General features: G+C 31.1%; 2 protein-coding genes across 6 annotated transcripts; one reads left to right on the forward strand and one right to left on the reverse strand.

The window, feature by feature from the left end:
- Window positions 1-11,480: 11,480 nt before the first annotated feature.
- Window positions 11,481-20,014, reverse strand: LOC109801783 (chorismate mutase 1, chloroplastic). 5 transcript variants are annotated; one of them, XM_020362908.3, is made up of 7 exons: window positions 19,988-20,014; window positions 19,438-19,586; window positions 13,496-13,721; window positions 13,278-13,361; window positions 12,586-12,729; window positions 12,129-12,221; window positions 11,481-11,845 (listed from the first exon to the last, which is right to left on the reverse strand). In XM_020362908.3, exons 1-7 carry the CDS (start codon window positions 19,997-19,999, stop codon window positions 11,609-11,611), a joined length of 945 nt encoding a protein of 314 aa, XP_020218497.1. In that variant the 5' UTR covers window positions 20,000-20,014; the 3' UTR covers window positions 11,481-11,608. The 5 variants fall into 5 exon arrangements, with proteins under 5 accessions (XP_020218497.1, XP_029128062.1, XP_082929200.1 ...); XM_029272229.2 differs by lacking the exons at window positions 19,438-19,586; window positions 19,988-20,014 and adding an exon at window positions 13,983-14,099; XM_083073074.1 differs by lacking the exons at window positions 11,481-11,845; window positions 12,129-12,221; window positions 12,586-12,729; window positions 13,278-13,361; window positions 13,496-13,721 and adding an exon at window positions 15,091-17,537 and having other exon boundaries at window positions 19,922-20,009.
- Window positions 20,015-23,664: 3,650 nt separating this feature from the next.
- On the forward strand, window positions 23,665-26,416 carry LOC109802162 (Tetratricopeptide repeat (TPR)-like superfamily protein). The gene has a single exon (XM_020363396.3). It carries the CDS (start codon window positions 23,896-23,898, stop codon window positions 25,708-25,710), a length of 1,815 nt encoding a protein of 604 aa, XP_020218985.1. The 5' UTR covers window positions 23,665-23,895; the 3' UTR covers window positions 25,711-26,416.
- The last annotated feature ends 456 nt before the right edge of the window (window positions 26,417-26,872 follow it).

The raw sequence follows: 26,872 nt of genomic DNA on the forward strand, positions 1-26,872 counted from the left end.
TTTTTTAATTTTTTTATTTAAAATGAAGTTGAGATGAAACGACTAATAATAATAATAATTAAGAAGATCATAATGATTTTATTTTATTTTGTGATTTATAATTTTTATTTTATACATTTTAATATATTTAATCAAACACAGGAGTACTAGAAATAATTAAGACAATAGGGGGTTTAGAGAAATAAAAGTGATATATTAGAAGAGAAAAGGAGACAAGGGGGATTATTATTCATTATTTTTCATTTTTCACGTTTTCTGACGTCATGTGCTCTAAAGAGGACGCATCTAAAGAACATGGAAAAGGAATCATCGGAGAGGAGTCAGAGGCGTAGATCTAATACCTTACATCTTTCCAAGTAAGGGAAGGAGTGAGAACACTCATCTCTGGGAATTGGGTGTATGCATGAAGGGTAGGGAGATTGACCCCAATTCCATAAGTATTTTGTTTGATAAATTTTTATGTGCGTTTAATGTGATTTGCTGAGTAGATTCTGAATATGAATTCTATTTGATGACCAAATGTTTCTAAAGTAATTAATTGAGTAGATTCTCAGATGTTGATATGTTTGGATGTTGGATCGCACGTGACACCAGGCTCGAGTGCCCAAAGCTGGGTGTGGAAATGCCCATGCTGGGCGCGAAGTGCCCAGAGTGCTCTCTATCTCGACTTAAAGTCGAGCGCAACTTTATTAAGCCAGACGCAATATGGATATGTGCTCTCTGTCTTGGCTTAAAGTTGGGCTTGTTTTTTTTAAGTTGGGCGTGGATTTATTAAGCCAGACGTGAGTTGGTCAGAATGCTATCTGTCTCGGCTTAAAGCCGAGCGTGGGTTCCCAAGCCCGACGTAGATTGTCAAGAGACTCTTTTATGATATTTTAAATGATGATATGATGATGCTAACAATTGATTATGTAGTGATGGATATGTATATATGCATTTATACCTAATGAATGATGATTTTTATCTTGGTGGATGACATTCAAAGTGGATAAATATAAATGTTGATGAATGGTGAATTATATGATGATGAATGTATATGAATACTCTATGAATGATAATTATTATCAAAATGCATGACAATTAATACGGATGAATATAGATGTTGGTGAAACGATGAATTATAAGATGATTATGATGTATTAATATAGAAGCATTTGCATGGTTGTGACATGCATCATATTTGCATGATTTTGTGGTTCTGGTAGGAACTTGTTGGTGTTTTGGTGGGAACACTACTATGTTGGTAGCCTAAGGTTAACTCGGGACTTAGTACCAACTATATATTCTCAATGATGATGGTCAAGTACCCCATACATTTAGCGTAAGTGCACATTGCATTGCATTTATGTGTATGTCTTTTGCGAATGACATTGATGATGTTATAATAGAAGTAGAAGTATTAAAAGATGTTATTATATTTGTTTGTCGTGAAGGGATGGGATCTCGAGAGTTGTGACCCATTTTCTACAGAGTGAGATTGTTCTCACTCCCTGTTTATTTGTTGATATGTTTTATATGTTTTGCAGATGAGGATCCTCAATCTTGGAAGGAGCAGGGAGAAATCTAGATGCATGCGAAAAACTCTTATACCAATATGACATCAGGAATTTGGAGTAGTTAGAAAATTATGTTAAATATTTTGATTTTAGTTCAAATGCATTTAAGTTGTAATTATTATTTAATCTTTAGATGATATAATTACTTTCTTTATAACTTTTAGTGAGGATGATTTCAGATTTTATAAACTACGTATACATATTTAATTGATATTTCTCTTTAGGGATATCCTATTAAATTTGATTTCTATTACTTAAACAAGTAAAAAAAATAACGTTATGCTAGTTAATGAAATCATTGAAATGGGACATATCATGCATACTGCTACTTCAAACTTTGACCAACATAGTCATGATCAATTAATTTAATTTACATAGAGAGATATACCTTTCTATTTTTATTTATTTAAATATCTCTCTATCATAGAGGTTTTTTTATATTTATTTATTTAGTTTTTTTTTTGCTTAAAATCAACTTCCAGAGTTGGTCTTGAGTTTTTTTTTCTTGGACGAAATAAAAAAAAATGCCTTCATAATTAAGTTTGTTCTTTTTATATTTTTTTATTAAAAAACATCAGTAATTCTTTCGTAATAAATATTCTTTAAAAAATATGTTAAATAAAAATCAAAGTACAACTAAATTTATAATCTATAAATTAAATAAAAAAATTTAATGAATAAATGACAATGAAATCAAATAATAGAATTATTAGTTGTTTATTTTTAAACTTTGAACTTTCAATTTATTTTAATGAAAAAATATCAATAATGACATCATGTCAGCAACGAATTTTCTGGCAACTAACAAATGAAGGTTTGAAGATTGATTGCAATTTTAGTAGAGTAGAAGAGATTGAGATTAAGAGAATAAATAGATAATAAAAAGAATTAAAGATAAAAAAAATGAAAGTTTAAGATGATCTTTATTTATTAATAATGAAAGAGATTTAGACTAAAAAAATAAAAAAAAAATAAGTTAATAATATATATATATATATATATATCACTTTTTATATTTAATATCACTTATTTATTTTGCTAAAATTATAGGTAAATTTTCTCAAAATTGTAGATAGATTTTTGTTGAGAAATAAAAATTTAACCTATCAATCGATTAATTTTTTTGGTGATTAATTTATTGTTTATAATATTTTTTATATAATTTAATTATATAAATTTTATTTTTATATTTATAAGGACTATAAATAATTTAGTGCACCTCTGAAAATGAAATTGTCTTTCACCTTAACCGTACTCAAGGGTATCGTTGTCCCGGGCAATAAGGTTAAATTTTCATTACATCTTTTTCAATTTAATTTTAAAAAGTTATCAATCATTTATATTATGTTTCCAACCTGGTTGATATATACCTAACTAATTGGCAAAAGTTTATTTTTGTGATTTCTTAGGAGTATAATTTTTTAAATTTAACGTGAATATTTAATCTTTGATAGAAAGTGAGGGGTTTATCGATTAGTAATTATAGTCAATTTGCGTGTCATTTATAATAAAATAAAACTGCTATAGAATTTTTTAAATTATTCTTTTTCTCCATCTTTCATTTCCAATATTCAATTTAGTTATACTATTTTTAAATAATTTAATTTTAAAAAATATTCAATATTATCTTTTCTTTCAAATCAACATCAACGACATTAATAAAATTGAATGAAAAGTAACAATAAACAGTTTTTAAAACTTAGAAGATTAAATTAAATATTTTAAAATTAGTGAAATTAAATTGAATAATAATTTATTTAACATTTTTTGTCTAAATAAATACAAAATTTGAATCTATTTAATTTTTTTTACCCTTTTTTAAAATAATTATTCAATTTGATCATTATATTTTGAAAATGTTCAATTTGGTATTACTATTTCTAAAATATTTAATTTAATCTTCTAAATTTTAAAAATACTCGGTATTACCTATTTTTTAAATTCATTAACATTGTTAGTATCAATTTAAATGGAAGGATAACATTAAATATTTTTATATGAGGGGATCAGATTGAACAATTAAAAAACAGTGGGACCAATTGAATCTTAAAGGTAAATAGAGGGACCACATAGATAATTTATGTAATATTGTATATTTTTATTAATTATTTTTGGTTTTATTGATTTGTGTATTGTGGTGATTTTATTGTTTAAATATTGAGAAATTTTGAAAATTTAGAAATTCTCAAGAATTTTAATTGTTTAGAAATTTATCTGGACAAAGGTCAAGTTTGACCTATAAGGGAGAAGGTATATAAGATCATTCTTAAGAAGTGAACCTTATAAGTTCAGTTTCTTAAGAAAGTTAAAGAGAAGCGTTTTGGAACTTGAGAGTTCTTTCTTCTCCTATTGATCTAGTGTTTGAATTTCCTTCATATTTGAGTTTGTGTTGTTGGAGTGGATATTCTAAGTTTTAGAGGCTAAGAATTGTAGTTGGTGTGGAGCTAGCTTAGAATAACCATTTTCTTCTTCCTTCTCCTCTCTTTTCTCTTGGATTCAAAGGTAAGGGAGGCTACAATTTGTTTCCTTGATGATTGATGAAGTTAAATGTAGTTGATTTTTTATTAAATATGTTGTCTTGGATTCCTTGATATGAAATGGATGTATGGTTAGTTTTAGTGTTTGAAGCATATTGTGGTGAATTTGATGATTATAGTTATTTGGTAGTTGCATGTTGATAATTTGGTTGGATTCAAGCTGTTTATGATGATTATGAATATTTTCATACATTATATGCTTGGATTCCCTAACAGTTTTAGGTGTGGAGAACCAAAATTGAGCTTCTGCCAAGTACAAAATTCATCATTGTGATGGACGCAACTTCAAAACCATGGGCATGACATAAGCCAGAGGCTTTCTACCTCACTAACACTGAGCGTGGGATTGGTAGCGACAAGTGTGAGTTAAATGAGAGCTCTCTAACTTAGTGATGTTGGGCCCTAGTTGAGTGGCATTTAGCATGATCAAGATAGAAGTTGTCTACCTGAACAAGGTTAGGTATCAGTTTAACCATGCTAGGCGTGATTGTCCTAAGGGTTCTCTATCTCATTCACATCGGGCGTTGGTTGAGTGGTGTCATCAGGCGTGAGTGAACCATAGGCTCTTAGCCTCAATGATGTCAAACTCGGGAAGAATGGTGTCGGACATGGGTTGCCTAATGGGAAGGTATTGTTTATTTGACTAAGTGTTGAATATGGTGTGTGTAATTTAAGTTGTTTACATATTGTATGTTGATATGTGTTGCTAGTTCTTCTTACATTGATTTAGGATAATGCATATTGATGATAAAATTGTTGAAATGTTGAAGTGATGATGTTGAGAATGCTTAAGACATTAAGTTGTGTTGTATTGATTGACTTAGGACTATAGGAAAAGGTGTTTTAAAAAGTTGAATATCTTATTGTGAAGACATTGTTGTGGTGGTCTACGAGTTTAATTGTTGAAAACACTTTTTGAGAAGTTAACTTTTGAGGTGGATAGTTGAATCTCCTCTAGGACTTTAGTTGATGTGGTATGAGAGCAAGATTGAGTCATACCATCTATAAGTCATCATAATATAGGGGGTAGGTTATGTTATATTGATTATACAGTGACTAATGTTGATCCATATGAGAGTTAAGTCAAATCATACATGTATATAGTGACCAAACTTAGTAATGTGCAATGTTGGAGGCCAAAATCCCTAAGTACTAGAAGGGACATAGTATTTTGAAGGTAGTTGGCGAACTAATCTCATAAGAGACTTAGTTATTCATGCTAAGGTTGTGCTAGACTTACACCCACATTATTCTACCTTGACAAGAATACTGGCAAGTTTAAGTAGTGAAATTTGAGAAACCATGTTGCTATGAATTTATATCCAAATTGGTTGTTGATTTAATAGGTGTAAAAGGGTCATGTTGTGGTTGATTCGATAGAGTCAAACTACTTAAATTGTTCACATATGTTGTAAGAGATCTCTTAATTGAATGTGTGACTACCCATGTAGTTGATTTGTTGTGCATATGCTATATTGTTATGTGGATATGCTACCATGTTGTAGTGTTGTTCATATTAAATGATTTGTTGTGCTATTCATATACCATGTTGATATGTGGCTGTTATATGATAGTGTTGTATGTTGAAAACTAATTGTATTATGTAGTTGAGTATTTATGTCAGTAATATAATTACATTTTATTTCTATACTTGATATTGATTATCTTTCTATGATATCAATCTTTATAAAAAAAATAAAATGATACTTCCAATTACAACTTAACATTTAACACCAAGGATTAAGCTAGATTCTTAATTAGAAAAATGCAATTACCAAATTTCTTATATTAACGACTTTCGATTACTAAGACCCTAATTCACCCACTATATTATATGGATTATACTAAATAACAAAGTCGAGTTTACACCAGATGCATACAAAGTACAATCAATGTACACTACTTGAAAATTTGTTAAAGATCCACACAAGTACACAAGTGAGTGGAATTAACAATGTTTTCATCTTTAGTGTACTCTTTGTTTAGTTGAAGGGAGATGGAAGAGAAGGACATGGAGTGAGGTCAACAAGCAAGTGAGCACCACTTGTACGTTGTACTTTTGTCTTTGAATATGTGATACTGATTCTTTTTAAGCAAGTTGAGTTTGGTGAGTTGGTGAAATTCCATACCACTTGCTTCTCTAATTGATACACAAAACGTGCTTCCAACATGCATCCAAGCAACTTGGCAAATATGGCACTATTCATGTCAGAGATTTTCATTATCACTGTATCAGACGTGAGACTGAAGCCCACCTCGTGAATGCTCAACAACTAATAGTTAAAATATATATTAGTTTTACTAAATTTATTTCACTTAATAATATTAAATTTTAACGATTCATCTTTCAATTAAAAAATTTTAATATATAATTTAAGTTTATAATTTTTTAAAAAATTAAAAATTATTTAATATTTTAATTTATTAATTCTGCATCGATTTAAATATATATAACAAAATATTATATATTAAAAAATTTTAATTTTAATTGTTAGATGGTTAAAATGTACTTCATCTATATATATAGACATACACTTTTTTTAATATATAAAGATATTATTTATCAATAGTTAGAGATGATTTATTTTAAAATTGTATATTAAAGTGTATCTTGTCTTTTTTAATTACAATATTAAAGTTAGGCTAAATTTCTCTTAAAATTGAAACATGTTAGATTTTCTAGTTCAAATTCATGATAGACCGAATTAGCTTACTAGTTTCAACTAATTTTAATAGCTTTAGATTTTAACCGTATCTTTATATCAAGGTCATAGAAATAAACTTTTATCTATATACTTAAAGAATCAAACTCTCTACCAATTGTGTTAAATATTTTTGAATGCGTGTGTACACCATGGGCTTTCATAATCTTTGGTTTAAAAAATAAACTTTGCCCTACCAAATGTGTGTTTTGAAAAGTTGTACAAATTATATCATTTTGATAATCAATTATACATATAATTGATTATTATTATAATTAATTATAATCAAAATAATTTTTTTCTTTGAATAAATTTGCTTAAAAAATGATTTTAAGATATTTAATTTTGTTTAGTTACAACAACAACAAAAATCACCTTTTATAAAGTAAATCAACTTTAAGGTAAAAGAAAAAAGTTTAATAATGATGCATTAATATTTGACAACGTAAAATTATTTTACATTATTATTGAATCACAATTCACCATAAATGATAAATTTATTAATTTTTATAATAATTATATTAAAACTTAAAAGTCATATAAATTGTAAATTTTCAAATAAATTGTAATTTTTGAATAGGTTGACCAATGACCACGTTAATTTTTTTTACACTAATAATGTGTCATCATTAAACTAAAAGAAATTGTTGGGTTTCCAATTTTTAGATATAAGAAAAACAACTTATTTTTTAAAAATAAAAAGCCTTTTACAAATTTAAGCTATTATTGTAATATATAACTTATTTTCCAAATATTTGTTTTTCTTAAAAAAAACTTGAAATAATTATTTTTAAACTTAAGTATTCTTTAGTTCTGAATTAAATTAAGTATTACTAAGTGGATAGTAATGATGATTAATTTTAAATTTTCAACATATCATCAAATTCTTCTCTAATAATCATAAATGCATCATCTCCTGTCTCTAACTAGTTGAAAGTAAAAATCTTATCTCTCCAATTACTAAGATGTATTTCACGATGAATGTTTTCTCATACACAATAATCGATAATAATTATATCGTTTGGAAACGAAATTATTTACTAGCCAAACTTTGTTATTACTTATTACATTATAAAATCTCAATTAGAGGAATGCCTTTCCGAATTTCCCAAGCATACCCTATATATTCATTGGATTCATTTGAATGTGGATTGTTGAAATCCGTACATGATGGAAACTGTGTAAATTATTCCTCTAATTGATAAGTTATAATTGACTAATCGTTCTCAATAATCAATAATCAATAATCTATGTCGTGTATAAAAAGCAAACTAGCTAGTTACTTTCTTTTCTTGTACACGAAAATGATACTTAAGAATTAACACGTTACGTAACTTACGTATTTTCTTTTAAGCAATATTTGGTTGTTTAATATACGTCTTCTCACTGATAAAAAAAAAAAAAACATACTAGTTTTCTCCACTTTAAATTATTTATAATTTAAGATAATATATGTACCTTTTAAGAAACTATTAGTTAAATATATTATTATAATAAAAATATTTTAAACTAAAATACTTTCTTTAAGAATTATAATGTATCTGTGAATTAAATAGGTATTTAAATAAAATTCCAACAAATAGGATTTTTATAATAATTTAATATTTTTTTTAATTTTCGAAATGGTAAACATTTGAAAAATGGAAAAATATATTATGCCTATAAAAAGATGTATCTAGTAAAAAGAAAACTTTTTTCCTTTATATATATAGAAGAGTAAATTTGGAACATGTAACCATAAAAGATGGTAATGATTTAAAAAATCATATGAAAAATAAAAATAAAAATAATAAAAATTATATGATTTAATCTTATTCATTTATAATAAAATTTAGTAATTAATATTAATTCCTCGTATACAATACAAGTAGTTTTTTCATTAGATACGTCTCATGCCTGTAAATTGTAATATGTGAATCAATGAAAGAATACTGGTTACGAAGTGGGCTTTACCAACACATATGGGCCAACTAAGTCATTCAGTGAATTAATTGCTATTAGCACTCCTCAGATTATTATTTTAAGTCTTTAATTTCTGAATACTCTTTTGACAAAAAAACTGGATTAAAAGTGAGACCGGACTAGTACACCTGCAATTTGCAAACCCATTTTGATTTTCTTTTAATTTTCTTATGCTATGTTATTTGTGTTTTTTAGAATTTCACTTTAATTATTACAAGTTTAAATAAAATAGTAGTATTTATTTAAATTATTTTAAACTTATATTTGCTATTATAGTATATATAATTATATGTTAACTAAGTGTAAATGGTCACATTATTATTTTTTATTTAATTTATAGTGTCTAAATAAAATATTAATCAAAAGAATTAATTTAATATATTTTATTTTCTAATAAATAATGCATGTAAATAAAATAAAAATTTATTGTTAATTGTTAAACAGGTTGAGCTGCCAGTAAACAAAGCGAGTTCAAATTTTTAACCCAATTTTCTATGCATGACTTTCAATCCCTTGCTCACGCTTTGAAAGGTTGAATTCTACTTTGTTTTTGTCAATGTCCATTTCTTTGTTATCTATTGTTGAACAACTAAAGGCTTTTCATACATGGTTGCAAAATTGGAATTCAAAGTATACGTATTGGAAGTTCTATTTCGATAATTGCCACTTCAAATATTATTTTATTTCAGTTGTCAATAACAAAAAAAAAATGCTTCTCATCATACTCGAAGCATCAGTATTTAGTAGTTTGTAAAAGAAAAAAATAAGTTTCTTTTACAAACTTAATTATTATTATTATTATTATTATTATTATTGTTGTTTTAAATTTATTTTCTTCTCCTGGCATTATATTTTATTCAAATTTTGCTCATTGAAAAAATAGTTGTTTTTTTAAAAAAAAAATCATATTTTTTACTTAAAACATTATGCTAACCACTTTTGATATGTCTATAAAAAAAATTGTTAAGGTATCTTTTGTTACGTGTGTATTAAAAATTATCATATTAAATTATCCTGCATATATTGATTAATTTAATTTTATATCTTTAACCATTTTATATTATGTTAAAATTCTATTACAAACATTTTAAAATAGTGATGACTACAACATTTTTTTGTGTTCTCACTAACCGTTGCAACTTACAAACATTAAAACTAAATTAAATACTTGATTCTTTTAACACATTTAATTTTATGATGTTTTAATTTAATTACATGCGTTGTCTAGTTGTTAGTTGTTGTTAATAATATTGTTTAAGAACTATGGAATTTAGAGACTCTAAAGGTTAAGTTAGTATTTGAGATTAGTTGGACTAGAGAAAAGTTGGATTAGTTCAAGAAAAATATATAAAATTTTTCTTAAAATGAAAATCTTTTAAGTTTAAAATTTAAAAATTTTAGAGAAAAGTTAGCAAGAGACTATCTAAAATTTAGAATCTTCTCGTTTTTTATTTTTGAGAATTCTTTGCCTTCTCCTTCTTTGTAGCTGATCAAGCTTAATTGAGTTGGAGATATGTAGTTGTGAAGTTGAGAATACAAGGTTGGAGTCGTTCATAGTTGATTCTTCTCTTTTCCGTTTTGTTGTTTCAGTTTTTAAGGAGGCAAGAGAAATTTATGTTTTAGATTGTTGCTGTTGAATGTTTGATATTTGATGTAGTAATTCGTGGTTACATGTTTTTATTTGGTGGCTGATTTCAGATTGAGAATCTGAACTGAAATGATGTATCTGTGTGATTTGGATTTTAATTGTATTTAAAAAAAAGTGGTGATTCTTAATTATGATTGTTGCATGTTATTTTTTATGGTAAAATCATGTTGTGCATGATATATAAATGTTATTTTATGTAATGAATGTTGAAAAACTACTAAATTTCATGTGGGATGACCCAAAATCTAAAATTTGTTGAGAATTCTTGTTACTTGAGAATTCTACTATAAGAACAATTCTGACGCCATATTATTATCATCAGAATGCTTCAATACTGCAATACTGAAATATGTAAGAAACGATTCTTGCGTGTAAGAATTCGGTCAAGAATAGAAATGACTTTATGTAGGTGTAAATATCAAAATAAAATTTAATTCTAATAGTTTATTTATTTTTTAAATATTAAGAGCATGAGTGCAAAAAACAATTTAGTTATTGCATATTGAGCGATTAATATATATTCAATATATTATTTTTTGATCAACATATTAGATTATTAGTATCTATTTCTTTTGGATAATAAAATTAAATACATATAGGAACGCAACACAAATATAGAAGAAACACCTCTGCTTGGAACGAAATATAATTTCGAAGAGTATGTGGGTCTACCTCCTTTCCCCAAAGAGAAGGGTATATATAGAAGAAAGAAATGATGCGGTTTTTAAGATGCAAAAGCTATTGAAAGTAAAGTTCTAAATGTAGAAGAAAAAAATTATTAAAAAACTTAAGAAAAAAGTGTAAGAGAAAGGAAATTTGTATAATATAAAAAAAGATAAATTGAATTATATATTAATGAAAAATCTTTTCGTTGAAGTAAAATTTCTATAAAAAAAGAACACTAATATTTAAAAAAATTCTTAAAAATACTTTGGTACAAAATAAATTTTCTCATTTATATATAAAGAGTGATTATATATTAATTTATTTGAATTATAAAGAAAATCAGTTATTAAAAGAGATTTTCACAAAAGATAAATTTTGTTTTATAAAACAAATGCACATTTTACATGTCTGATCAAAATATGTAAGTGAGCATACATTAACGATAAATGGATTCAAAGTTGAATACATTTATTTAGTACAAGGATGCATGATTTGTTTGTTCTCAGCCACTATCATAATCAAGTGCACTCAGTGTTTTCAGTCCAACCTCTTCAATAAATATGCAACTTGCACTTTCTTTGTCAATGGCATGATCCAATCACCATACAAGTCCGCAACCAAACTTGGAACTATTTTGTACACTGGCTCACCTTGATGCACCTTTGTATTTATAGACACATATTGCCCAAAAGTTTTGGCCTTTTCCTCTACCCTTCTTTTGATTGACTCTTCAACTTCTCTGAATGTTAGCATATCCATCAACCTATCCTTGTCCTGCAAAGTCAATATGACTATGAAGTTGATTCAATGAAAATCTAACATGCTGAAAGATGCAAATGGCACCATAGAGATGTCTCTTCACCATTTGCAAATTATGTACCGATGGTTAATTAAATGTCCACAAAATATGTAAGATTTTACAATAACCAAAAAAAAATTTATCCATGGTCTAAAAATATTATGGCACAAAAATGGTTGTTACTACATTGATGAACATGTTTACTATTATATTGGAAGCAGATTTAACAATAATTGCATAAACGTTTGTATTTTGTACCTGGGCTAAAATGGCAGCTTTATATACATCAGGAGAGGCTTGAAATTTTGCCTCTGCAACGAACTTTCCATAATGGATTCTCTTTGAGAGAGCCTGCAATTTCAAACAATGTAAGAACAAGAGTTTGCTAAGCTAAGTATTGGCCAGTGATTGCGGTTATAATCTCAAAACATGGAGGGGTGGAAATCAACCATTCAATTGGTTGATTTGAATGTGAAAAGATTGAAGAACACTGATCTGTTACTAGTTTAGACGTTTAGTAATATCGAAACAATAGCTCAAGATTTGACAAAAAGTTATTCAGAGGTTAGGGACAGGAATCAAAGCAGTTAAGACAATACTCGTTAACCATTATTGCAGACAAAGTTCTTAATAAGTACCAGTGTATTCCATTACCTTATTTCAACTGAGAAATAAAAAAAAAATGAATTTGTTAAAAGCTAACTAAGAGGTGTACCTGTAAGCACAATATATCACTAACACAAGTGGATCCACAATTGCCATCATCTCCTTCCTTGACTAATCTTGGGATAAGATCTCTAAAGTACACGTTCCACACTTCATCATTTATATTAATTGAACCCGCAACAGGATGCAATACCTATTAACACATTAGACAAAAATTTAGTTTAAGAAGCATTTAACATATAGAGTTAGCTACAACTGAAACTACCATTAAACATGAAATAGAGAAAGCGCTTGTAATTACACAATTCATCAGTTAATTGAATCTGTAAATCAATAAAATGTGCATGTCACTATGAATTTATAATTATAAGACAGGACTAAATTGTCCTAGTTGAAGTAACCAGCAAACTGATTTTTCTTTCATTCCTTATTTTACTGTTATTATTAATGTGTGTTGGGTTGAAATAGTCTTACAAACTATGCATAGTCTCATCTAAAGATTTAAACTCTTTAGAATAACTCAATCTTATAAAATCAGATTGTAAAGATGATCAAACCTTATATAGACTACATTGGCCATATTTCTAAATTCTAATTAATATGGGAACTCAACATGATTATTTTGTTATACCAACATGTAAGCATAGTTCTACCCATGCAAATGTAACAAATTTCCATGGCATATCAAAATCCACTTAAAGAGAACAACCTTGATTTATTAGCGTTAAGCATATTCCTTACCTGAGGGTAATGCAGAGGTAACATTGGTTCAGGTAGGCCATCAGGAAAGAAAGGATGTTCATCAGGGCACCGGTACCTTCCCATCTTCAAAGTAGTGAAAACTCAATCAGGAAATTACATCTATAAATCAAGAGTTTGGCACTTAACACTTTCAGCATATCCCTTTTTCTTAATAGTTCTTTTCATTTGATCATTATAGCTCCCACTTAGTTCCTTACCTGTGCATGAAGCTTCTCAGTTTCCCTGATCAAGTATTCTACCAATGAGCCATGAAATCCATCCATTGACAAGGCATCTGGGTTATATGCATCTGCATTGTAACAGTATTTTGCTCTCTTCAAAAGGCTAAAGATTATGCTATCCTCTTGATGAATTAAAGAGTGTCTTATATTTTCAAGGGTCAGGTTTTCACTTCCATCAATCATTTTCTCTGTCGGCACATGTCTGCATAGAAGATGTTATGACAATATGTAAAAGAAAGAGAAGAGAAAAAAGACGACATACAAATTACGTGGTTCAGTCAGTGTGACCTACGTCCACGGGCAGTTCAAGAGTTTCTTATTTCTGAATGAATAGAGATATCTGATACAGATGCCTTTTAGCCTTATAACAAGGATAAAATATAACAGCCTCATTACAACTCAAATAAGATTGAAATAGTAACAGACAAAATTATAAATTCAAGGCATCTTAACAATTCTCCACCTTGACTTGAATTTTCCCAAGTCACCAGTAACCAAGAACAACTCTCCTGCTTATTCTCCCCGAATGGTCTCAAGCGATGCGAACATTCACCAGTCCAAGCTATGCTTAAACTTTTCAAAAGACAAAGGTTTAGTCAACATATCTGCTGGATTGTCTACCGTAGCTATCTTCTCTATGGAGAACAATTTTTCTTCAATTACATCTCGTATGAAATTAAATCTGACATCAATATGCTTTGACCTTTCATGATAGACTGGATTTTTTGCCAAACACAAAGCACTTTGACTATCACAATAAAGTATACGTCTCTGCACATTCAAACCCAAGCTATCAATAAGACCTTGCAACCATATACCTTCTTTAACCCCTTCTGTCAAGGACATGTATTCCGCTTCAGTGGTAGACAAAGCAACAGTAGGTTGAAGTGTTGCTTTCCAACTTACAGCACAACCATAAAGAGTGAAGATATAACATGTCAAAGATCTTCTCCTCACGAGATCTCCACCATAGTCAGAATCTGCATAACCAATAAGACCAGACCCAATATCATTAGAACCATAAACTAAGCAGATATTACTAGTACCTTTCAAATATCGCATGATCCACTTCACAGCCTCCCAGTGAGCCTTTCCAGGATTACTCATAAATCTGCTAACCACACTCACAGCATGAGCCAAATCTGGTCTTGTACAAACCATGGCATACATTAAGCTTCCAACAGCACTAGAATAAGGAACCGTATTCATATACTCCTTCTCTTCATCAGTACTAGGAAGAGTGCTAGCATCAAGTTTAAAATGTGTTGCCAAAGGAGTACTAACAGGCTTAGAATTCTCCATTTGAAAAGACTGCAACAACTTTTCAATGTATTTCTTCTGAGATACATAAAGTAGACCTGCATTCCTGTCTCTCCAAATCTCCATTCCTAAAATCTTCTTGGCAGCACCCAAATCCTTCATCTCAAACTCACTGCTCAACATAGCTTTAAGAGCATCAATATCAGTCTTGCTCTTAGCTGCAATTAGCATGTCATCCACATACAACAACAAATATATATAGGAACTATCTGATAGCTTCTTACTATAAAAGCATCAAACCTCTTGTACCACTACCTCGGGCTCTGTTTTAAACCATACAAGGATTTTTTCAGCAAACACACATGGTTCTCTTTTCCGGCCTCAAGGAATCCATCTGGCTGTGACATGTAAATCTGCTCTTCTAAATTTCCATGCAAGAATGCAGTTTTCATGTCTAGCTGCTCTAACTCCATATCCAAAGCACTCACCATAGCCAACAGAACTCGAATAGTCTTATGTTTTACCACAGGCGAGAACACTTCATGGTAGTCAATTCTTTCTTTCTGTGAAAAACCTTTTGCCACAAGTCTTGCCTTGAATCTGGATGGTTCAACACCAGGAATCCCTTCTTTCCTTTTTAACACCCATTTGCATCCCACTAGCTTCACACCTCTAGGTAATGGTACTAACTCCCAGGTTTTATTTTTCTTAAGTGACTGCATCTCCTCATCCATGGCAATTAGCCATTTCGATGCTTCTTTACTTTGAATCGCCTCCTTATAGGATTTAGGCTCATCAGAATCAAGATTTTCACCTACTAGCAAGGCATATGCAACAGAGTTAGTATCAACACTAGTAACATCTGCATACCTCGTAGGTTTTCTGATTTCCCTCCTTGTTCTCCTTGTTGCTATGCTTTGAGGCTCTTCTTCAACATTACTGGATTGTTCCACAGGATTCAAATTTTCTTTATTTGAACCTTCAACCTCAAACTCCACCTTCTGATGAACTCCTTTATTTGTACTTTTATTTCTTGCAAGATTTTCAACTTCCTCTTTCTGGCCAAACATAGCAGACTCATTAAAAGTAACATCTCTGCTAATAACAAATTTTTTTGCTCTGTTATTTTCAGTACACCATAATCTATATCCTTTGACACCCGTAGGATACCCAAGAAATATACATTTCATTGCCCTAGGCTCTAATTTACCATCATTAACATGAGCATAAGCAGGACAACCAAATATACGTAAGCCAGAATAATCAGAAGGTTTACCAGACCATACCTCCTGAGGAGTCTTTAAGTCAATTGCAGTAGATGGAGACCTGTTCACCAAATAGGCAGCAGTATTAATTGCTTCAGCCCAGAATTCTTTTGAGAGACCAGCATTTAAACGCATGCACCGAGCACGCTGAAGTAGTGTTTGATTCATTCGTTCAGCAACACCATTCTGTTGTGGTGTATGTCTCACTGTGAGGTGCCTGACTATACCTGCTTCTCTACAGTAATCATCAAATAATGCATTGCAGAACTCCAATCCATTATCTGTTCTTAGAGTCTTGACTAATTTCCCGGTTCGTTTCTCAACCATAGTCTTCCACTCCTTGAAACGCCCAAACACTTCATCCTTGGACTTCAAAAAATACACCCAAACCTTTCTAGAGTAGTCATCAATAAACGTCACAAAATACTTGTTCCTTCCATGGGACTGCACTGGGGAAGGACCCCATAAATCAGAATGAACATATTGCAATATTTCGGTTGAAGTGTGCTTACCATGACTGAATTTCAGCCTGCGTTGTTTACCCATAACACAAGATTCACAGAAATTCAATTTCCCTGTCACCGCTCCACCCAACAGTCCTTGTTTACTCAACACTGCAAGTCCACGCTCACTCATATGTCCCAACCTACAATGCCATAATTTTGTATTATCAACTTGCTCTAAGGAATGGGATATAGACACCGTTCCCTGAAAGGAATTGCCAAGCAAAACATAAATTCCATGTTGTAACTTTCCTTTCATAACAACCAGAGCACCTTTAGAAATTGTAATTTGTCCGTCATTTCCGGAAAAACTGTACCCTTGTTTATCTAAGGTACCAATAGAAATCAGGTTCTTCCTTAAGCCAGGAACATACCAAGCATCAAACGTTCTGACCATGCCATCATACATTTTTATCTGTACAACGCCACTACCTTTTACTCCAAGCTCTTCATCATCACCTAACTTTACACTACCATTCCATTCTTTAAATGAATTGAACAGCTTCTTGTTAAAAGTCATGTGATAAGAAGCTCCGGTATCCATGACCCATGTATCAGCAAAACCAGTAGTACTAACAGTCAAAACATCTCCGCCATCTCCTTCATCTGAACTCTCACCAGAGACAGTTGCACTAGAACGAACAATAGCTAGTCAAAACATCTCCGCCATCTCCTTCATCTGAACTCTCACCAGAGACAGTTGCACTAGAACGAACAATAGCTGCACTGGCGTTACTATTTCTATCTTTCTTTAGTTGTGGACAATTCTTCCTTATGTGCCCCACCTCTTTGCATTTGTAACATCTCACTTTCTTTGACTTTGAAAGTGAATTACTGCGTGTATGACCTTTGCTACTATTTCCTCTCTCCATGCTTCTACCTCTGCTAGCAGTCAGACCTACATCATCCGCATTAGAACTAGAGACTACTCTTCTCTTCAATTCTTTAGATTGTAAGCTGTCCTTCACATTGTTGAGAGTAATACTATCCCTGCCATACAACATAGTATCAATAAAATTCTCATATGATTTTGGCAGAGAACATAACAAAATAATAGCTAGATCCTCATCATCAACTTTAACTCCAATACTCTGTAGGTCCAAGATAATTCGGTTAAAATTATCAAGATGATCTCTCACAGACATATTCTCAGACATCTGCAAGGTATAGAGACGTTGCTTCTGATACAACCGATTGGTTAGGGATTTCTGCTGGAATTTATCTTCCAACATCTTCCACATCCCTGCAGCCGTTATCTCTTCACCTACCTCTCGCAGAACCTCATCAGTCAAACTCAAGAGAATCAAACTGAGCGCCTTTTCCAACATCACTTTCTTATCATCATCAGTCATAGTTATGGGTAATTTATCCGCACCCTCCAGTGCTGCAGTGCAACCCTGATGCACAAGAACCGCTTTCATCTTCCACAAAGTGAAATCATTCGATCCATTGAATTTATCAATATCAAATTTGTACGAAGACATTGCGTTTCTTCAGATCAGGCCCTAGCGTAACCTAGAGCTCTGATACCAATTGTTATGACAATATGTAAAAGAAAGAGAAGAGAAAGAAGACGACACACAAATTACGTGGTTCAGTCAGTGTGACCTACGTCCACGGGCAGTTCAAGAGTTTCTTATTTCTGAATGAATAGAGATATCTGATACAGATGCCTTTTAGCCTTATAACAAGGATAAAATATAACAGCCTCATTACAACCCAAATAAGATTGAAATAGTAACAGACAAAATTATAAATTCAAGGCATCTCAACAGAAGAAATTAGGATAACTTTAAAATTTGATAGACAACAAATGGAAGGCAAAAAGGTGAGGGCACCCTTCACAGAAACAAAAGTATCATTATTCTAAGTTTTATTATTATTCAAGTCATGGACATCATAAACATCCACACAAAGTGCCCAGTACAACAGAACAAGTATAAACGTGCAAAGGCAAAATTAGTACTTTCATCAATTTTTTTGGATTGATTTTCTAAATTTTAATTTATTTTGATTTTACCTTTTTTTTTTTTTTTTACTTTGGTCCAATTTATTAGTTGTTGGGTTAAAAAAAGCATCACAATTAAGAAAAAAGGCACAATTTAAAGCATTTTAAAAACCATGCAGTAGACAAATAGAACCAAATTGAAAATAAAAAAAGGACCAAAATGAAAAGAAAAAAAGTTAGATGAATAAAATGAAATAAAAAAAATTAGTTAAAGAACCTAATTATTAATCTAGTCTTGTATAAATAATTGGAAATTTTCAAGAAACATGGAGGTACAACGTTTTATTCCTTATATGGTATTGCTGCCTTAATTTGATATTATTTGGCAGAGAGAATATCAGAGAGTGCAATCCAAACAAATAATCATAACCTCGCACACACCACTTGACAAAGAAACCAAACTGATCGCCTAATAGTTACCTACATTGTGCAAGCATTACATATTGAAATTGCTACCTACTTTAAAAAACAAGAAAAACCAAAGTTGTTAATGTTAATGGTTTCTGATCAAGTAAATGCAACAGGCTCAATTGCAGGGCTATTAATGCTAACTGTCTCATTTCAATACACAAACCTGTGTTATTTTTTCTTTTCAAGATAGCAATTGAGATGTAATAAAAATATCATTTTAATAATAAAAGAAAATACATTAGAGCAATCAAACTTGGTTGCTGATTCTACACGCGGTGGCAACTACATGTAATATTAGAGATGTAATCTCAATACATTAACAATGACGTGTGAACATACGTAACAATTAACAAATTATCAATCAACCATAAACTCTGAAATTCCTCACGCATGTTCCTTGCAGGATGATCTAAACTTCAAAATGCAGAATAAATTTCCAAGAAGCCAACTAGTTTGATCAAAGGGACTCACCCAGAGGATGTGGAAAATGCCTGAAGAGAAAGACTGTGTCTTTTGCCATAACATGAGGTGGGGTTGAAGGGAAAGCAAGCCCTGTGCTTCGGTGTTGAAGAATCATACAGAGGAAGAGGTGGTGAAATGGTAGCTCTCAAAACCTTAGCCTCCATTGAAAAAATAGAGACGAAAAACAATCAATATGTGATAAATAAGAATGAGGAATCAACAAAGAGAAGAAGCATCAACATGTATTAACAATTACAATGGATGGATTAGATGGAACACGAAACTTCTCGCTTAGCAAATTTAACGTCCCACTTACGTACCTAACAAGTTTATCTTAAGTTTTTAAATAACAACGTAAATAGTCACAAACTTTTAGTACATAATTTTGGTGTAAGGTAAGGAGTCAAGTTCAAACAAAGAATTAATGTCAGGTGTTAGGTTGTTCGTTGTTGTAACATGAATGGAAGGTGGGTGGAGCGCACGAATCAAAGACCTGAGATTCGTGTTGTGTCGTTCAAGTTGCTGATGCGTGTGCTATTTGGATTGGCATTTCACATACCTGGAAAGACATTTTGTTTCTGCCTGCTATTTCTCTTGTCAATCAAGTGTGGGTTTTATTTTCTTGCTTCTTCCGACTGTTTTGGAAAATGCCAAGTTTTTTTTTTATTTTTAAATTGTCACATTAATATATATATATATATATATATATATATATATATATATATATATATATATATGTATAATTAGTGAATTTTAATTTGTATGTGTTCCAATATATTATAAAGTTTCACATCACTTACAAATCAGGGCTAAGGGAAGTGTATTGATTTAAGATTTTATAAGATTTTAAAAGATTTTTTTGAGTAAAAATATTCATTAATATTCTATCAGGATTTTATGTTACTTAAAAACAATCCAGTGATATTTAATCTGGATTTTTTAGATTTTTTAAGGAGTCCATTAAAACCCATTGATATTTATTTGAGACTTTTTACAACTTAAAAATAATTAATTGGTATTAAAAAATATAGGGATTTTAAAGGATTGTTATATTAGAGGGATTTTGAAGGACTTTTTAAAAATATCTAAAAATATCAAATTCATAAAACAGTCTCATCCAAATCCATGAGATTTTGGAGGATTGTTTGAGATGACTTTTCAAGTGCTTCAAGAATTTTTAATTTAGTTTTTCATTTTTTTTCTATGCTCATGTCTTCTCCATTTTTGTTTCTCTTGCTAATAATACTGCACTACTGTTCATATATAATATTGTACTACTATTCATATTCCATTCCCCTATTTGGTGAAACTTTTATACGTAAATGATAGTGTCATTGACTTGATCTATTTTTCTCTCTGTTCTCTTTAATTGACTTACTCTATTTAGTTGAAATTGTTCCGGAGTTATATAACACAAAAAACGTTTGAAATTTTAACTTTCAAGTAATAATTTTTCTTATAACAAGTGTCAAGAAAAAGAAAAGGTGAAAGCTAAAATTGATATCATGATCTTTATAATCAATTTAGATTTATTAGAACAATATATATATATATATATATATATATATATAATATAAGATGAATTTGAGTTAGAGTTTCTGTGAGTAGAATGAGATAAGAATGGATCTTAGTTGGAGGAAGAACCCTCTAAGTACAAAAATTGCGATCTCTCTCCCTCTTTTAAATTTGTTACTATTATCCTTCCCCTTTTATGACTCAACAATTATTTTATTTCTTTTTTTACTATGAATTTTATTTTTAAAATTTTTATATTATAAGATTAGGATTTTTTATATTTTAAAAAATAAAATTAACATAAGACATTATAGTATCTTAGAATTCAATATTAAAAATATTTCTTCACAAGTGAATAATTGAAAGCAATTAAAAATTTTAAAAAATTATTTTGTACCTGTAACAAATTTTAGATATTTTTTTTCTCATAGTTGATGTTTGTAAATTTCTATGATATTTTAAATGAATAAAAATGTATGAAAGACAAGCTTTCACTTAAATATCAATATAAAATGAAATGACATATTTAGTTATAAGAGAGTAGGGTAGCTGTCCCACTATTTTTTTAATCATTTATAAATTTCTAAATAAAATATTTTTAATTAAAAATTATAAAAAAAATTGAAATGTTATTAAGAATAATTTTTAGCATGTGTAACAACACTACATAACTTTCTTCCTAAGAATGTCATTTTGATGAATCTCCAATTGGAGTGGTAGATGAACCTTCATCTTCAACATTACCGGTTAATAAAAATCATAATTTTGAGCCTATTATTAAAACTCAGGAGCAAGAGCGAAAATATGTTAATGCTTGGAGGACTAGTATAACTATGAATATATGGATAATCCTATTTAGAAGGACATGATATTACGGAGAATTATTATTATTTATCTAGACATAATTTTTTTTAAAATTATTTTTCTCATTGACTTATTTTAAATTTGTATGTATGAAGAAAAAAAATCTTGAACTCTTATCGTATTTGCAAAGTTCACAAAGTCTCGCAGAATCCATTAAAATCCTAACTTAAAAGTCTTGCAAAATCTATTAAAATCTTGATTGAAAGTCTTGTAGAATCTTACAAAATCTTAAAAGTCATGAAAATCCTACAAAGTCTTTTAAAATCTATAAGACTTTTTTCAACTAAAAAAGTCCTTTAAAATCTAAATCCAATACACCCCCCTAATAGTTGTTTATAAACATTATTTTCTTTAATTTACATAAACATTTTTATCAAAATCAAATTTTTATAGTCTAACAAATACTAAAATGGATAATACTTCATATGCGACGTGTCTAACAATATTAGCAATTTAAAATTGAAACATTGGTGTTAGAAGGGAGGATTAGGCCACTTTTTTCCCTTGACCTCGACTTTCAATCCTCTTCCATTAACCTATCAATGCATTTTTTTAAAGACAAAATTGTGATGATTTAACGATTTTTAAAGGATCGAAAAAATATGTATTTCAAATTTCACTCTATCAACAAATAAAAAATTATGATTGATATGACTAGTTTAGAATTAAAAAAAAACTATCATACATAATAATTTATTATTAAATACTAGTGTAATTTTTTTCACTATAATAACTTGTAAACTAATTACTTATATTAATAAGTGTCTAAAGATTAAGAGTTTAAATTTCATAATTTGGTATAAAAATATTTTACACTATTAACTAATCAAAATTACAAATCTAAACTAATCAAAGTTTATAAGAGTTACAACATTTAGCATAGGTATTATAAAAGTTATTAAACTTAACATACATGACAATTGTAATTAGATACTAGTGTAAATATTTTACATTATATCATTAACTCAAAGAATAATAACTTGGAAATTAACAACTAAAAATTTTACCTATCAATTTATCTTTCACAAACATTTGTTACATGTTTTTTCCTTTTGTAAATTTTAATCAAGATATTTAAAAAAGGAAAGAATAATGAAAGTAATTATCTATTTTATTTCTATTATTTGAAAAAAAATCTTAAATCTTACATTGAATAGAGATAAACTCCAAATAAAATATATAAGTTGGGGGAAAGGGCAACCTTTGTCCAATCTTAAGTTAGTTTTTGGGGTTAAGTAAAGTTCAAATCTAAATTAGTAGATCGTATCATATTTTAGATTTATTAACGGACCACTTATCATGTTATACATGTACTAAGTCCAAAATTTCTCGGCGTGAGGGGTATAGTAGAAAAAATCTAAATTCCACATTAACTAAGAGAACACCAAAAATATATAAGTGAGAGTAACCTTTACCTCTTGAGCTAACTTTCAAGTTTAAATTAGTTATAAACACGAATTATTAGATGGTATTAAACCCTTTGTTATATCTAATATTGAATCACCTGTATTATCAACACATCAAGCTTAATAATATTGAATGTGAGAAAGTATTAGAAAAAATTTAAATCTTAGGAAGCAATTCTTTTCTTATGAGCTAATTCTTACTATTTGATTTTAAGTCTAACTCAATCCCAAAAGTTAGCTCATAAAGTAAAAGTTTTTTCTTAAAATTTAGGTTTTTTTTAACGCTCTCCCTTAAACTCAACATTATTTGATGTGTAAATAAAATAAATGATTCAATAATAGATATAACATATCTTAAGATTTTAGTTTAGGTTTAACTTAACTCTAGAAGATAGTTCGTAAAGTTTCTCCTTATGACTTGGTTTTTTTTTTTCTCCAAATGTTTATTTTGATCTTCTTATTTTTTCTCTATAATTTTAAACTAATATGATTGTATGTTTCCGAAAGTTACTTATAATTACTTAATTTTAAAAATGAAAAAGATATCCCCTTTAATCTCTGGGTAAGTGTGAAGTCTTACCCAAATAGATGTGTTTTGAAATTGCGATGGAAGGATAGGAAGGAAGGCATTGGTATGCAGTATGCAGTGTGTATGAGGTGAAGCGTTAGCAGAAGAAGGGCAATGCAAGTGCAAGCAGCGGTGGGAGGGCGAGTCCCCACATGGTTCTCCCGCCGCCGTCTCCTCGAGGAGAAGCTGACCGACCTCCACCGCTGCACCAACCTCGACGCCGTCAACCAAATCCACGCTCAAGTCCTCAAAGCCCACCTCCACCACGACCTCTTCGTCGCCCCCAAGCTCATCACCGCCTTCTCCCTCTGCCGCCACATCGCCGCCGCCGTCAACGTCTTCAACCAGGTCCCCCACCCCAACGTCCACCTCTACAACACCGTCCTCCGAGCCCACGCCCACAACGCCTCCCACCCCTCCATTCCCTTCAACACCTTCTTCCGTATGCAGCAAAACGGTCTCTTTCCCGATAACTTCACCTACCCTTTTCTCCTCAAGTGCTGCTCCGGCCCCTCCTCCCTCCCCTTGGTCAAAATGATCCATGCCCACGTCCAAAAATTCGGTTTTTATCACGATATCTTTGTTCCCAATTCGCTCATTGACTCCTACTCCAGGTGCGGGAGTGTGGGCCTTGATGGGGCCATGGGCCTTTTTTTGTCCATGGAGGACCGGGATGTTGTCACTTGGAACTCCATGATTGCTGGGTTGCTCAGATGTGCTGAATTGGATCGTGCGTCCAGGGTGTTCGATGAAATGCCTGTCAGGGATATGGTTAGTTGGAACACCATGTTGGATGGCTATGTCAAGGCGGGTGAGATGGATAAGGCGTTTGAGCTGTTCGAGAGAATGCCTGAGAGGAATATTGTGTCGTGGTCGACCATGGTTTGTGGGTATAGCAAGACTGGGGATATGGTGATGGCGAGGTTGTTGTTTGATAGGTGTCCGGTGAAGAATGTGGTGCTTTGGACGACGATTATTGCTGGCTATGCTGAGAAGGGGATTGCGAGGGAGGCGGCCGAGTTGTTTAGGAGAATGGACGAGGCTGGGATGAGGCCTGATGATGGGTTTTTGTTTAGTGTTTTGTCGGCATGCACCGAGTCTGGAATGCTCGGGCTGGGGAGGAGGATTCACGAGTCTATGAGGAGGTGGAGGTTTAGGTGTGGCACTAAGGTGTTGAATGCGTTTATTGATATGTATGCCAAGTGTGGTTGTTTGGATGCTGCGTTTGGTGTCTTTGATGGAATGATGGGAAAGAAAGATGTGGTATCTTGGAATTCAATGATCCAAGGATATGCTTTGCATGGCCGTGGCGAGAAAGCGCTTGAGCTTTTCTCTAGGATGGTGCAGGAGGGTTTTGAGCCAGATGCATATACGTTTATTGGCCTTTTGTGTGCTTGCACTCATGCTGGCCTTGTTGATGAAGGGCGTAAGTACTTTTATTCGATGGAGAGAGTTTATGGGATCGTTCCTCAGGTCGAGCATTATGGTTGTATGATAGACCTTCTTGGTCGCCGGGGACACCTGAAAGAAGCTTTCACGCTTCTGCGCAGCATGCCTATGGAACCAAATTCCATTATATTAAGTGGTCTTTTGAATGCTTGTCGGATGCATAACGATGTAGATCTTGCAAGAGCTGTGTGTGAACAGCTGTTTAAGTTGGAGCCAGCAGATCCTGGGAATTACTCCCTTATGTCAAATATTTATGCCCAAGCAGGAGATTGGAAGAATGTTGCCAATGTAAGGTTACAAATGAAGAATACAGGGGGCCAAAAGCCTTCTGGGGCAAGTTCCATAGAGGTAGAAGAAGTAGTGCATGAATTTACTGTATTTGATCAGTCACACCCTAAATCAGATGATATATATCGAATGATTGACAGATTGGTACAGGACCTCAAGCAGGTTGGATATGTTCCGATGGTGCATCAATAGAGATGATTAATGAAGATCATTTGGTTGCATCGGTATGCACAGCTGAAATAATGCTTCAAGAAATGAATATGATGATTTAGTTGAGCACAATGCTGGTTTACTAAAGTCAAGTTAACGAATCATCATATTCATCACTACCACTGGTTTAGCAACAAAGTTATATGCATGGCTGAACCTATTCTTACGGTGCAAGCATCCTCCACATTGCTACTAATGCTGGCAGGAGCACTCTTGTAAAGCAAAAGAAAGGGAAAATTGTAAAGAGAAAATTCTCGGATTTTTCCGTGTACTACTTGTTCTATAAAGAAGCTACACTTCACAATGACATGTGTATACTGGGTGGCAATTCCACCCAACCAATATTCCTGTGTGCTGTTTATTGGCATAGCATCAATCCAGCCCTATTTATTATACTTGAAAGTTGAAACATTTAAGACAGTGAGGTTGTTTCTAGAGTTACACCTGCTATGTCTAATCTGCACGGCACGTGGTTCTACATTTGGCATTTGCGTTCTTCTCAGTGTTAACTTCATTCGGCCTATGTTTCTTTATCTTCATCTTCTGTTCATTTCTCTTGATGGCCAAAAGATCTCAAGATGACTGATTATGTCAAGTGAATTGTGAGAGCCTCCATTTTGGATAATTGAATGTAAATGGATACCTTAGCACGTTCGTTTTAATTGATGCTGACAATACTTTTCTGCAATGAGTCTTTTTCTATACATGATTATTTTATTTATTTTACTGCGTATATTCTTTAGCATTTGGTTGCTAATTGGACTAAATAGACTTGGGATTTAAGAATTTTTTTCTTTGCATTGTTCATGAATCTTTCATTCATGCAATGCAAGTGCAACTAGGAGGAATTGTCCCAGCATTGGTAGGCTCAGTAGACTACACAGACGCATAAGTAAAACATATTCACCCCTTCCCCGTTTGACCTCGCTGTGGATTATATATTTATATTACTTACCTAATTTCCTGTTTTACTCCCTGCTCCTTGAGTTGTGTATAATTTTTTTGGGGTTTAAGTTTAACAAATAAGGTTCTATTAGGATAAATTTCTCCTTAAGTACTTACAGGGAGAAAAAAATAGGGTCTAGAAGTATTTATAGAAAGTTTATTTATAGAGTTAATCACTTATACACTACCAGTATAATTT

The sequence above is a fragment of the Cajanus cajan genome, chromosome 4, assembly GCF_000230855.2.
Source record: "Cajanus cajan strain Asha chromosome 4, NIPB_CcT2T_4, whole genome shotgun sequence".
Taxonomy (NCBI): Eukaryota; Viridiplantae; Streptophyta; class Magnoliopsida; order Fabales; family Fabaceae; genus Cajanus; species Cajanus cajan.